This window comes from Symphalangus syndactylus, chromosome 7 (assembly GCF_028878055.3).
Source record: "Symphalangus syndactylus isolate Jambi chromosome 7, NHGRI_mSymSyn1-v2.1_pri, whole genome shotgun sequence".
NCBI lineage: Eukaryota > Metazoa > Chordata > Mammalia > Primates > Hylobatidae > Symphalangus > Symphalangus syndactylus.
The window spans coordinates 14,832,834-14,847,621 of record NC_072429.2 but is presented as its reverse complement, the minus strand read 5'-3'; the positions used below and the strand labels follow the sequence as shown (position 1 = coordinate 14,847,621).

At 39.9% G+C, this 14,788-nt stretch overlaps 1 protein-coding gene across 11 annotated transcripts in view; it reads right to left on the bottom strand.

Moving 5' to 3' along the window:
* The window catches only part of FBXW11 (F-box and WD repeat domain containing 11), a 148,258-nt gene that overhangs the window by 23,102 nt on the left and 110,368 nt on the right, over positions 1–14,788 (bottom strand). For all 11 annotated transcript variants that reach the window (XM_055285248.2, XM_055285253.2, XM_055285245.2 and 8 more), the window contains one exon: positions 7,391–7,528. In XM_055285248.2, the coding sequence (XP_055141223.1) occupies positions 7,391–7,528 (138 nt within the window). The remainder of the gene's footprint in view (positions 1–7,390; positions 7,529–14,788) is intronic.

Below are 14,788 nucleotides of genomic sequence, written 5' to 3'. Positions count from 1 at the left end.
ACTGTTATATTTTTGTTTGCTTTATCAACGATCAGTTGGCTGTAAGTATTTGGGTTTATTTCTGGGTCCTCTCTTCTGTTCCATTGGTCTATATCCCTATTTTTGTAGCAGTACCATGCTGTTTTGGTGACTATAGCACTATAGTGCAGTCTGAAATCAGGCAGTGTGCTGCCTCCAGATCTGTTCTTTTTGCTTAGTCTTGCTTTGGCTACATGGGCTCTTTTCTGATTCCACGTGAATTTTAGAATTGTTTTCTCCAATTCTGTGAAGAATGAGAAAGGAATGGTTATGTCCTTTCCTGGTTTCGGTATTAGGTGGTATTTTGATGGGGATTGCATTGAATTTGTAGATTGCTTTTGGCAGTATGGTCATTTTCACAATATTGATTCTACCCATCCATGAGCATGGGATGTGTTTCCATTTGTTCGTGTCATCTACGATTTCTTTCAGCAGTGTTTTGTAGTCTTCCTTGTAGAGGTCTTTTGACTCCTTGATTAGGTATATTCCTAAGTATGTTATTTTTTTGCAGCTATTGTAAAGGAGGTTGAGTTCTTGATGTGATTCTCCTCTTGGTCACTGTTGGTTTATAGAAGAGCTACTGATTTGTGTACATTAATCAAAAGGAAATGCTATAAACAGGCCTTCAAGAAGGGAAGCGTTCTATAGTTCCATGACTAGGTCTGAGTCTTTACCTCTAGACTTCACCAGTACTTCTCAGTTCTCCCTCACCCCTTTATGTGTGACCAAATGGATGAGGGGGCTGGAGTTGTGTATTTCCCTTCCCCAGGTCAGTCAGGTTCTATAAAATCTCAGCACTTTAGGCTCGGGCTAAGCAGCTTCTACTGAAGGTAGACCTTATCAAGAAGTACAGAATAACCTATTATCGTTAAAAAAGTTTCGGCCAGGCGCAGTGGCTCAAGCCTGTAATCCCAGCACTTTGGGAGGCCGAGGTGGGCGGATCACAAGGTCAGGAGATTGAGACCATCCTGGCTAACATGGTGAAACCCTGTCTCTACTAAAAATACAAAAAAAATTAGCCGGGCATGGTAGGGGGCGCCTGTAGTCCCAGCTACTTGGGAGGCTGAGGCAGGAGAATGGTGTGAACCCAGGAGGCGGAGCTTGCAGTGAGCCGAGATCAAGATCGCGCCACTGCACTCCAGCCTGGGCGAGAGCGAGACTCCACCTCAAAAAAAAAAAAAAAAAAAAAAAAAAAAAAAAAAAAAAAAAAAAGTTTCTTTTCCCTTCCCCCTGCTGGAAACACAAGGAGATTTTTCTGGGATAATCACTGAGAGAATCCGGTAGAGCTCTTGGAGGTAAAACTCACAAAAGTGTGGTGGGGAGCCCTGATGACTGGGTCCTCCTCAGTTTATATTTCTCAGACTTGTCCCACACTGAGCCTCCAGCAATTTTTCAATTACAGTTCGGGTTACCCTACCCAGGCACTGGTTCTCCCGGATGTTTCTGCTCCGGTGAGTTATGATTCTCTGTATTTGCCTGTCTCTCCAATTTGTGGGGCAGCAGCTTCTCCGGTGACCTCACTTCTCTTATGAATCTAAGTAGAATGGCTGATTTTTCAGTTTGTTCAGATTTTTACTTGTTGTCAGGACAAGTAGCAACTTCTTACATACCAAACCCACTCCCTTCTTTTAATCTTTCCAGTGTTTCCAAGTTATCAATATTATTGATATTTAATGGGAGATGAGAATGTTTTCAAAGATTGAACTATTAAAAATAGACTCTGTGCACCTATTTCTTGACATGTACAATAATACTATCATAATTTGCAGTGACTCTACAGTTTATAGCAAGTGAACAAGATTTTATAAATGATGTAGACAAATATAATATCTACAATAGCAAAGCTTGCTTTTAATTTCTGACCTAATGGAACCTGAGTTATTTTTGAAGTGATTAGTGATCAAGGACTGGTGCAGAATAGGGCAAAAAACAGGTTTCCAACCGCTGGTCTAGAAGCGTACTTCTGCTCTACTATTCTATGTCTTATTAAGTCAAATGGATGTGCCATGATTAAGAGAATTCTTTAGAAAACACATCTAGTGTAAATGAATTCCAAGCCCACAGCCAGACTATGCTTTGACAAAGTTGTTATAAACCATTCTTAACTATTCCTTAAAGAAAAACTACCAGTATTATTGCGGCACTATTCACAATAGCAAAGACTTGGAACCAACCCAAATGTCCAACAATGATAGACTGGATTAAGAAAATGGAATACTATGCAGCCATAAAAAACGATGAGTTCATGTACTTTGTAGGGACACGGATGAAGCTGGAAACCACCATTCTCAGCAAACTATCGCAAGGACAAAAAACCAAACACCTCATGTTCTCACTCATAGGTGGGAATTGAACAATGAGAACACATGGACACAGGAAGGGGAACATCACACACTGGGGCCTGTTGTGAGGTGGGGGGAGGGGGGAAGGATAGCATTAGGTGATATACCTAATGTTAAATGAAGAGTTAATGGGTGCAGCAAAACAACATGGTACATGGATACATATGTAACAAACCTGCACATTGTGCACATGTACCCTAAAACTTAAAGTATAATAAAAAAAAAAATAAAATGATAAATTGATAGAAAAAAAGAAAAATTACCAGTATTAAATAGTAGCATATGTCACACTTTCTAGAGTATACTGGTAGCCACAGGCTAGGGCTATCAAGTATACATAAAAATAGAGTTCTGTGGGCCAGGAGCAGTGGCTTACACCTGTAATCTCAGCACTTTGGTAGGCCGAGGCAGGAGGATCATTTGAGGTCAAGAGTTTGAGACCAGCCTGGCACAAAAAATTAGCCAGGCCTGGTGGCGGGCACCTGTAGTCCTAGCTACTCAGGAGGCTGAGGGAGGAGAATCGCTCACTTGAACCCAGGAGGTGGAGGTTGCAGTGAGCCGAAATCATGCCACTGCACTCCAGCCAGGGCGACAGAGCGACACTCTGTCTCAAAAAACAAGAAAAAAAAAATATTAAAAATAGAGTTCCGTGGTCAAATAAGTTTTGGAACTTGGGAAACACTGGGTGTCTGTCTCTATTGTAGGCATTCTCAGAGCCTTTATATGCTACTGTATCCTGTGAATTTCTAAGCTGGAGACACAGCATGCAGTGTTATCTAACCTTCTTTGGAGGGCATTATTCTCTGCCTAGAATGCCTGCTAACATCCTCTAGATTCACATCCACAGAATATCTTTTGGCAAACACTGCTATACATATAGGAAACCAACAGAACGGTTTCTTATATTCTATAATTCAGAGTGCATTTGACCTAGGTAGCTGAATTACTAAAATTCCACTATTTCACTTTTTAAAAAACAAACAAAAAATAAAAATTAAAAAAAAAAAAAGCAGAAAAGCTTTATTTCACCCAAAGTAGAACAGTAACAGAAAACAGGGCCAAGATGGAGAAAGCCCACTACAATCTACCTCTCCAGTTGATTATAACTATAAACTCCTGATAAAAACTAGTTAAGAACTCTGAAAAGTAAGGGGAAAGAGGGGGCAACAGGCAGATGTGGCAAGGGGTCAAAATGTGAAGAAACAATCTGCATGGCGGTGAATTTGCCATTATTTTTGTTTGTTGTTTTCTGTTTTCTTTTTTTTTATTTTTTACTGAGACAGAGTCTTGCTCTGAATTGCAGTGGTGTGATCCCGGCTCACTGCAACCTCTGCCTCCTGGGTTCAAGCAATTCTCATGACTCAGCCTCCTGAGTAGTTGCGATTACAGGTGCCCACCACCACGCCCAGCTAATTTTTTGTATTTTTAGTAGAGACGGGGTTTCACCATGTTGGCCAGGCTGGTCTTGAACTCCTGGCCTCAAGTGATCCACCCGCTTCGGCCTCACAAAGTGCTGGGATGACAGGCATGAGCCACCACACCCGGCTTTTTCTCTTTTCTTCCTATTGTGGCTTTTGCTCAAAGGCAGGCCCTGACCAGGAAGCTATACAGTGAAATAGCAATACATGCAGCTAAAATTCCGAAAGAAATCCCTCTTTCTAGCCAGAGGGGCTGGAAAAAAGAGATCCCTGGCGGTTTCTTTTCTCTCTTTTCTCACAGGGCTCATGGCTCCAGTCATGAAGACACACTGCAGAACAATGGAAAAGACAAAAAAATTCCAAGAGTGACCCAATTTTTCTGGCCAGAGGAAAAGGAAAAAAGTGTCCTTATGGGCTGAAGAGACTTAGGGAAATCCAAGAGGAAAGAACTGGAAATAAAAGAACCCAAACAACACATGACTTGGGCTTACCCTTGAGCTGTATATGCGCAGAACAGACTGAACCCGCACAGCAAAGGCTGTCTCAATGAGCTGTTATTTAAAGCACTGCTGAAGCCTCAGATTAACCTCTAAGTAGTGAAAGCCCATGACAGACCCAAAGTGGCATATGGCAAAGGCTCTGAACAGTGGAAAAGAGATTAGAGCCATTCCCAACCTATCTGATGATGTCAAGACAGAACTTGTGTTCTGAACCCAACTAAGTTGACTAGCTGCTTAAAAACACACTTACCCAAAAACACTGTCCAGAGGCTTATAACAGGACCCACAGTCTTTACAACATAATATCCACAATGCCCAAAATACTAGTTTAAATTACCTGGCGTACAAAAATCAAGAAAGATGAACAATCTCAGGGGACTGGACAATCAACAGATGTCAAGCTGGAGGTTACCCAGATGCTGACATGGTTAAAGATGTTAAGCACCTACTCTAACTATACTCCACAGGATAAAGATAAACGTGCTTGAGGTAAATGAAAAAGAGAATTCACAGCAGAGAAATAGAAACTGTAAAATATCATATATGAAATTAAAAACTCACTTGATGGGGCGGAGGGTAACAGGAGAATAGAGATGAAGAGATGAAAAATTCAGTCAACTTGAAGATAGGCCAATAGAAATTATCCAGAAAAGGGAGGAACAAAGATTGAAAACAATGTGGAACAATATCAAAAGATCTAGTATTTATGTGATTAGAGTCTCAGAAGGAAAGGAGAAATTGGTACAGAAAAAAATATCTGAAAAAATAATGGCTGAAGACTTCTGAAATGTAACGAATGAAAGACGTAAATTTACAGATTCAAGAAGCTCAGAGAAAGGCTTCTTGGATATAATATCGAAAGCATGATCCATAAAAGAAAAAACTGGTAAGTTGGACTTCATCAAAATTAAAATCTTCTGTCAAGTACAGTGGCTCACGCCTATAATCTCAGCACTTTGGGAGGCCAAGGTAGGCAGATCACCTGAGGCCAGGAGTTCAAGACCAGCCTGGTCAACATGGTGAAACCCCGTCTCTACTAAAAATACAAAAATTAGCTGGGCACGGTGGCGCACACCTGTAGTCCCAGCTATTTGGGAGGCTAAGGCACAAGCATTGCTTGACCCTAGGAGGTGGAGGCTGCAGTGAGCCGAGATCATGCCACTGCACTCCAGCCTGGGTGACAAAGTGAGACTCCATCTCAAACAAACAAACAAAAAAAATTTAAAATCTTTTGCCCCGTTAAAGAGATCATTAAGAAAATGAAAAGACAGCCAGGCATAGTGGCTCACGCCTGTAATCCTGGCACTTTGGGAGGCCAGGGCAGGTGGATCACCTGAAGTCGGGAGTTTGAGACCAGCCTGACCAACATGGAGAAACTCTGTCTCTAGTAAAAATACAAAAAAGTAGCCGGGCATGGTGGCTCATGCCTATAATCCCAGCTACTCGGGAGGCTGAGGCAGGATAATCGCTCAAACCCGGGAGGCTGAGGTTGCAGTGAGCCGAGATCGTGCCATTGCACTCTAGCTCGGGCAAGGGCAAAACTCTGTCTCAAAAAAAAATTTTTTTTTTTAATGAAAAGATAACTCACTAATTGGGAAAAATATATGCAAAACATATCTAGCAAAGGACTTGTATCTAGACTACATAAAGAACTCTAAAAACTCAGTAATAAAAAACCAAAGAACCCATTTTAAAAATGGGTAAAAGATCTGAAAAGAAACTTCACCAGAGAATATAGAGATGGCAGGTAAGCACATAAAAAGATGCTCACTATCGTCACTGGGGAAATGTGAATTTAAAGAAAATGAGGTATGTTCACATACCTATTAGAATGGCTAATATCAAAAAAACTGAGATGATCAAGGGCTGACAAGGATACAGAACAAAAGCAACTCTCAGGCCAGGCATGGTGGCTGCTCACGCCCGTAATCCCAGCACTTTGGGGCAGGCACATTACTTGAGGTCAGGAGCTCAAGACCAGCCTGGGCAACACGGCAAAACACCTCTACTAAAAACAAAAAAAATTAGCTGGCCGTGGTGCCACGTGCCTGTAGTCCCAGCTACTCAAGAGGCTGAGGTAGGAAGGCAGGAGAATTGCTTGAACCCAGGAGGCAGGTGACAGACAGAGACTCCATCTCAAAAAAAAAAAAACAACTCTCATCACTGTTGATGGGAATGTGAAATGGTACAGGCACTTTGGAGAACAGCTGGGCAGTTTCTTAGCAGGTGAAACGTACACTTACCATATGAGCCAGCAACCCCACTCCTCAATTTTCACCCAATGAACTAAAAATTTATGTTCCCCAAAAAACCTACAGGTATATAATTATGGTAGCTTTATTCATAATTTTGAGAAACTGGAAACAACACAAACATCCTTCAACAGGTGAATGGGTAAGCAGAGGAAAGAGGCAGAAAAGCCCAGGATAAGAAACAGGCAGGACAAGGGAATTGGGGGAAAGACAGCTGCTCCATATCTTGATTTTTGTAACAGTTACACACATCTGTGTGTTTATCAAAACTCACAGAATTATACAACAGAAGAGCAAACTTCCCTGTTTGTAAGTTATAATGTTTTTTACAAAGTTCAAAAAACTCAATGTTTTCTTAAATATGAGGACATAAGATACAATGTAAAATAAAATCAGATCAGATCAGCCATCAAACAGATTAAACATGGAGAAATAATCCAGTTTATCTACTACTGAAAAGTTAATGAAAACAATATAAGTTGCTCTATCATTCTATGGTATTATTATTTGAGTCCTTCTCAGAAACCATAAAAGGTAACGGCTTTGGTTTATAAACTACCAATACCAGCTGGCAAAGTAATCAAGAGCCCTGTGATACTGGGATATTTTCTATTTACACCTAATACAGAATATAGAATGTGAATGTGCTTAGAGAAGGATAAGAAGTGAGACAATCCAGGGTCTTGTATTAGTTACAAGGAAATGCTCTGGCTCTAGTTCTTTAGAACTACACTGAGAGCTGCCAAGATTGAGTGGAAGAGATAAAAACCAATCTAGAGTAAATGGAAAGATTGTCACATCTAGTGTCTAACACATAGCCACGATTCTAAAAATAATACATAAAAAATTCAGTCATTCACCTTAATAGAATTATCTCGTAGGCCACTGATAATTTTTTCATCATCGTACTGTAAACAGTAGACACCTTTACTATTTTCAGAGCGGCACTGAATCCTCTGCAAGTTGTGTCGTCCACACCGCCAGTTAGATTCTATAGTCTAGGGGAAAAAGGAGGCAAGAGATGAGTTTTTGTGAATCAACTTATTCTATTAGGTTTCAGACTTTGGCGTTGCTTCCAGAAACAGCATACCACTGATACCCCAATCTTGGTGTGCATAACTGCTGGTGGATAGGATCATGCTCTTTTCCAAGTAAGACATTAACCCAACAATGTTTTTTCTTAAACTTTCCCTGCCATTTGGCAACTGTCATAGGATTTCCAATGAGTTTTGGACTGGGCTTGAAAAAACTGGCCTAGACAGAATTCAGTATGTTTAAAGAATGCCATTTGCACCCAAAACATGCAAATAAATAGTAACTCATTGGGTTGCTCCCTAATGCCAAATTAAAAAACCATCATTAAGCATATATTGACAATCTACATATTCAAATAAAGCATTGTCTTGATCACTGAGGAAAGATATTGAGCAACTACTATAAGCCAACTACATAGGAAGAATTTTATTATCATTTTTAACCTTCCTAATGTTTCTGTAGAGTAAAAATGGTACATTTTAGCCCTGGATTCTTGTTCCTCTTATCATTCATGCAACATTTGCTGAGATGTTAATATATTCCATGTACTGTGCTAGGCACTGAGGATAAAAAGATCAACAGGAGACATACTGCATTCAGGGAGGCACCACTCCAATATCTAGGCCCATGGTGTCTGGATCTAGAGAGACACTAAACTAAGTTTATTTGGTTAAATGATCCATACAATAACCTTGGAAGGAAGGACTTATTATTTCCTTTTTACAAACAAGAAAACAGAGTTTAATTTGCCTGCAGCCACAAAATCAGTAATTGGATCAGCTGGAAATCACACTCGGTTCTTTCTGACTCCAAACCCATGCTTTTGCTACTAACATATTCAATGCCTACAAAGCAGGATGGGCCTGCCTCTTGAGGCAGTGCACACAGAACCTAAGAAGATCAGTAACAATTCCAAAAGTGCCAAATGAGTGATAAAAATGCTAAGTGCTGCAGGACTTAAGGGAGATAATGAGCTCTATAGCCTGAGACACTGGGACAAGTTTAGTGAAGAAGTAGGTCATACGCAGAGCACCAGAAGACCTAACCTCTGGTAGCAGATATAAGTGATTTTTTAAGGCTCAAAAGATACAATGTCTCTACTAAGAGTAACTAAAGTCTGAATTCCTGATCCTTGAAATTAGGGGACAACAGGGATTTCAATAACCTGTTACACTTCAGTTCAGGATATAGTTTCTGAATAGCTAATTATTTCTGTACAGCTAAAAGCCTAATTATTTGCTTTGTTGAAGAAAGGAGTACTTAATTACTGGCTCTGCTGACATCTAACAAACTGTATTTCTTCTTATTTTGAAGATACTATCCTTCTGTGCACTCTAAAATGTTAAAATTTACTGAAAGCTATGTGCCAGGCACTATGCTTTCCTAACACTATACCACTCACTTTATATGTTTTGTAGCTAATTTAATCGTAACTCTGAAGCAGGAATCATTGTTCGCATTTTATAGAAAAGGAAATGGAGGGCTGGAGATATCAATACACGTATACTTAAAAAGCGATTATTTCCATCATTTGTGGCCCCAGTGCTCAGCAAGAGTCCTGGAAATACGGTATCTTCCCTCAAGGAGCTCCCATACACATCCGTGAGGGCAGGATGGCATATTTCCAATGCTCAGGAGATGCAAGGAGGTGCCATGGAGATGCCAGGAGAGGAGAAATACTTATTTGTCCATCTGCCACCAAATCAGAACTTCCTAGCCTGGGCCATCATCTCTAGTGACTTGGTAAAATATTAGACATAAAAAAAGCACACTTCAAAGCCAAAAAAAAAAAAAAAAACTAACCCAACCATCTCTGCTATCTCTATCAAAGTAGACAACAGATCTGTCCGGATAAGCAACTTTTCAAAAAGAGGTCCAGAATACAGGCATTTCTTAAGCAGAACTCAACGCATGGAATCATTTAGAGAAACAATGTATTTTTAGATAGTGACTGTGCCATCTCAGCATGCTAAGCACTCCAGGAAAATGCTGATTTAGTAGGCAGATGTACTGGTAACAAGTCTAATTTGTGGCCAGTGACTCTTGGCAGTAGTTACCAGTGTTCACGTTAGACCCTCTGGGGGCCCACAGAGTTGCTACAGAATGTATGACTTCATATGAACCCAAAGTATTACAGAGATGAATACTTAATATGTCTTTACATATATGTCAGGTATTATCAAGCTGTTCTTAGGTTTAAGAGGTATACAATTGCTTTAAAATGACACTGAAGCAGTAAGTAACTTTGTTATGCTCTATTTCAATGACTAGAAAAAGCACATTTACTACCGCATGAGAGTCTGAGGGGGAAAAATTTATTTTAATTTAAAAGAGGAGGTGGGGGGAATCTCTATACCAAAAAGAATTTCCTCCATGCTCTCCCGCTACTCTAAAATGTTTCCTAGAAGTGGGTGATGTGGTTACAATCTTTAACTGTACCCAAAACGGAACCTGAAGACGCAGCAGAGAAGACTACACAGAGGAGCCAGGGTCAGGTACATACTCAGCCTGTGATACATCAGTCCCCTGAGATGTCTGGACAGAGGACGACAACAACATTAAAGGCTGAGCTATACCCTCTATCCCCAACCCTCAAGTAAGAGCTAGGGAACAGGACCTCTCAAAAGCTCTGCTAGATACCAGACTTTCATTCTAAGTTGAACGGAAGTTAGCCAATGGCTTAGCTTCTCGACACTTATAAAAAGCCTACTTTTCTCAAATAAGTTTCTGCATTTTAAAAGAAACAGTTTGTCAAACAATTCTTGATGTGTCATTTTACAAAGTCCTCGCCTAGGCCTGTTTTAGAATCATTAGTTTCTTGAATCCCAAAGTGTAGCTTGCTTTGAAAAGCCACGAAAGAGACACGGAGCCAGATCAGGGAGTTGATTGCTTTGCTGCACACACCAACCCTGGGTAACTCCTCTTCTCAATTCCCGAGGCCACCTGCACAAGAAAGCAGCACTTCCTGTCAACTACGCTGGCCTAAAAAACTACCCCCATGATGTCTGACGACCTTGACTCTTACTTGAATGCTTATAAGCCAGGTCTTTTTTTTTTTTTTTTTTTTTTTTTTTTAGAAAAACTAGACCTTTAAAACTGGCAGGTAGCCCACTGTGGCGGAAAATACCTAGGTCAAGTAGTAACTTTGGCAAAGGACTTTCGCTGCTGTAAACATGGGAAGAGTAACATCTACTCCCTCAAAACCACTGTGAGGTTCAAATGAGATTATGTATATAAGTTCTCATTATGGTGCCACAAATGGTAGCAGTTATGTTCTTCTTCAGTTGTTGAAAACATTAACCAAAAAAAAGTGGGCTGCAACAACAAATATGTATATTCTCACAAAGTTGCCAGAAATTGTTGTCTCAGTCTAGGCTGATATTTAATGCTAATAAGCCTGAGCCTTCCCTAACCATTACCAGGAAGAGGCGCAGCCTTCAAATGGAATCCAACTATTACCTTAATGCCAGCAGCAGGAACGGAGGTCATACACAGGTGCACCTCTTTAATTATGTGGATACCTATCATTTCACTTAGCCATCATGTGGTATGGCTACTGTAGAGGGAATATTTCATGTTTTTGAGAACTTGTAAAATCCCCTTACCCTGCGCAAATTTTCAAAATACTGGGAAAGTAGCCATGATACACAGAGTATACAGCGGCATTTAAATTGGCAATAGAGTGAAAACAGATGTCTGAGTATGGAGGAATAACATTATTTTTAGAAGCCTAAACATAACTGGGTGGGTGGGCAAGTTTTGACATTTTCTGGTCAGGACAATGTTAATATCAGGTTTGCAAACCACAAAAAAGCTCCCCACTTTCCCTGAATAAAATGTGGCTTATTAAAAGGTGTGATACAACACACCATAATTTTCCCAGTGGTCTGTCCAAGAAGAACACTTCAAAGGCGTTAATGCAATGAATGAAGGAGGAAGAAGGTAGATTACTTGAAGGAGTTTGTCACTACTCAAATGGCAAAAGAGAAAAATCCAAGTTCAGAATACCAGAACTCTAGGGCTGTTATTAACAACTGCCATCTCTCAGTTAATGGACAACTGGGGGCACACTAGAGTGAAAGCAGCATGGGCTTTGAAGTAACAATCTCAGCTTTGACAATTTGAGGATTAAATTAAATCACTTGTAGCAAAGTATCTAGCAGTCAGCCCACCATTAATGGTAACAACAATAATAACAACAACAACTAAGACTCTAGACAGCAAAGGAGAATATGGCTGCTTCTTTTAGGAGTAAGCCTCAGGTTTTCTAGGAATTCCTTCTCAATTCAGAGGCCCTCTAAACCCTCTCTATGTGTGGCAAGAACACCCAGGCGAGATGAGCCTTTGCAGAAAGCTTACAATACATATTTATTCTCCCCAGACTCCATTTCTCACATCCTCATTTCCTGAATAACAGAAGTTGGCTGCACTAAGCCAGGTTCTCTATTTTCCCTTAAAATTAAGCCAATTTTCGGTGGGTCAATGTAGAAGGGCAGATTCAGAGATGAACATTTCCTTTCTGCTCATCAGAGCCAAATCTGGGAACGTACAGATTACAGGAGCCGGCACATAAGCCAAGCTGTCAAGGTGGAGGAAGAAGGAAAAAAAGAAAAAGGTGTTGTGAACTGGCAACCTTGCGAAGTCTAAGGGAAACAACACAAGAGACTCTGAAGCGATGTACAGGCAACTGGGGAGGGAGGGGGGACATAAACAGCCACTTGACACTCCAAGTGTCATTTATCTTTCTGCAGTGTGCTCAAAACCCTACTACTTTCCCATAACTGGACTAAAACAGGGCCCACTAATCAGATCTTAACTCATACCCTTTTTTCAACGAACAGTCAAGGACACTGAGTATTCACACAATTAGAGAAAGAGGCAAAGACCACCTTGAAATTCAGCAGGCACAAAACACGCCTCTTTCTCTCTCACTTCCCGAATTTTCCACTCTGAAAATGACAAACAACAACTCTCAGCCTGGACAGAGCTAGAGAGACCTCAGTTAAAAGCCCATCCCATCTCTTCTACATAACTGTGCAGCCAAGTCCTAAAACTTCTTTTAGTCTCAGTTTCCCCTTATTATAAAGATAATAACATGCACCTTGTTGTAAGAATAAAAAACAATAATCTAGGTAAATTACCCAACATGGTTTGATATATGCAAGGACTCGAAGTGGGTATTTGTAATTATTATAGTCTGCTTGTGAGGATTTCATGCCAGTCATAGGGACAGAGCCAAGGCCGTGAGAGTCTCTCATTTGATCCATGGATCACTGAAAGAACTCTCTACATATAACTCTATATATTCTGTTTTATTCCAGACAGAATAAAACACACTCCCAAAACAGGAGTAAAGAAATCTATTTTGAGGTGGTAGCAGTGGTCTATTGTTAAAAACTCGTATTAAGGGTAGAAGGGTATATGGTTGATCACAGACTCTCAATTACCCACTGGCTGTGTGATCCTGACTAAATTGTTTAACCTTTTTAACCTTCTAAGGTTTCCTCAAATTTAAATAAGTACTTGGCCTACCTTTCAGATTTTGTCCAAAATGTTAAAAGAGAAAATGCATTATAAAGTAGTTAACAAAGTATCTGGCATAAGTAAATGCTATTAGTGGTACATTACTTTTATGATTATTACTAGTAGTGCATATATCAAAGTATAAACATCATCCCTTATATCAAGAGGTCTAGCCCACAAAAATCTGGAGAAGACTTTTGTGGCCAACCAGTGGGTTTTTGCAAACCACACTTTAAGAACCACTGGGTAGACCACCATGATGCAGAGGCTGTGTCGCACAGGGTTTTCCCACAGAGCTGTTTCCCCTCACACCTGCCTCCTCTCCTACTTTAAACTATTATTTCAGCCTGAAGAAGTGATGATGGCAGGTGGTGTCACATACTGTCATGCCACAGAATACTGAATTCACGTTGTCAATTCTAACAGCAGTCATGAGGATTCAATAAAATAATCTATGTTGCCACATCTTCAACCTGATCAGAGTTCTTCCAAGGTTCCTGTTTGTTCATAATTAACTTCAAACATCATTCTTTTCAAAGAATTTTTTTGATAAAATTATTCAAAGAAGTCTGGAAATAACTCTGTAAATAGTTGCCCCTCATCAAAGGAAAAAAAAACAGAGGGTAATGTAGTTTATAAGATATGTACGTAAGAAATGCCTTAGTACAACTACCTGGGGTAAGAGACAGCTCCATCTCCCCTACAATACACACACATCAACCTAGGACTAAAGTTAACACCATGTCTCAGCCACAAGCACTGGAGGGGCAACTTATTCTAAGTTTGGAACTGCCAATGTTCAATTAATTCTTAAACTTTATGATTTATCTAGTGAAAGTTTTTATTTAACCTCCTTAAAGGGTTACTTTATAGATCATTTCAGAGAGCAGAATATTCAAGACAGTTTGTGCTTTAAATAATGGTATTCCAGTCACATTCGGATTTACCATTAATGGAATGATTCCATTATTCACATCTGCCTGGAAGGGGGGAGGGGTCCAAAAAAGCACATGTTTCTCCGTTAATGAATTTTGGCACAATAACTTTTATGTCTATCACCTGGGGGAGAGGATTACTTCACATTTGGGAAACTGAGTATAACTTTATGGGTGATATTGCATTGCCTAGCAAAGGCTAAACTTTTCTGCCAAGGAGGAAACAGTGAAGTAACCAAGACCTGCCAAGAACACATGTGAAAGAGTTAATGAGAAATGCCTGTGCATGTCTTTCCTGGTTCAAGGAAAAAGGCTAAATAGTAAAACTGAACTAATTAGAACACATGAACGATATCAAACATCTCCAATGTTTCTCATCAAGTTTACAGAGTTTTACTGGTCTGGTGAAGTTACGCTCAAATCCAAAATGGTCCAGGAGCATAATTTGCCCTGTAAAATCCACTTAACTATTGCTTAGAATGATATCTGAGTCATGTTTATGAAAAACTATGAGTAACATCCAGAGAAAACTTGAAATGTGCCTTCTCTAGTTCTCTAGAGATGGTTCAAAAATGTAAAACGATGCTTACTTTAAAAAGGGGGCCTTGGATTTCGGAAAATTTATCAGATTAGAATAAAAAGATGATTTTAGATTAAGGTTTGAATTAACTGGCAGCCTTGCAGAAGCATTTCATGTTTTAGAAAAGTTAGAAATTCTTTGCAAAAGACATTATTTTCTCTGAAGAATAGCTGCAGATTACATAC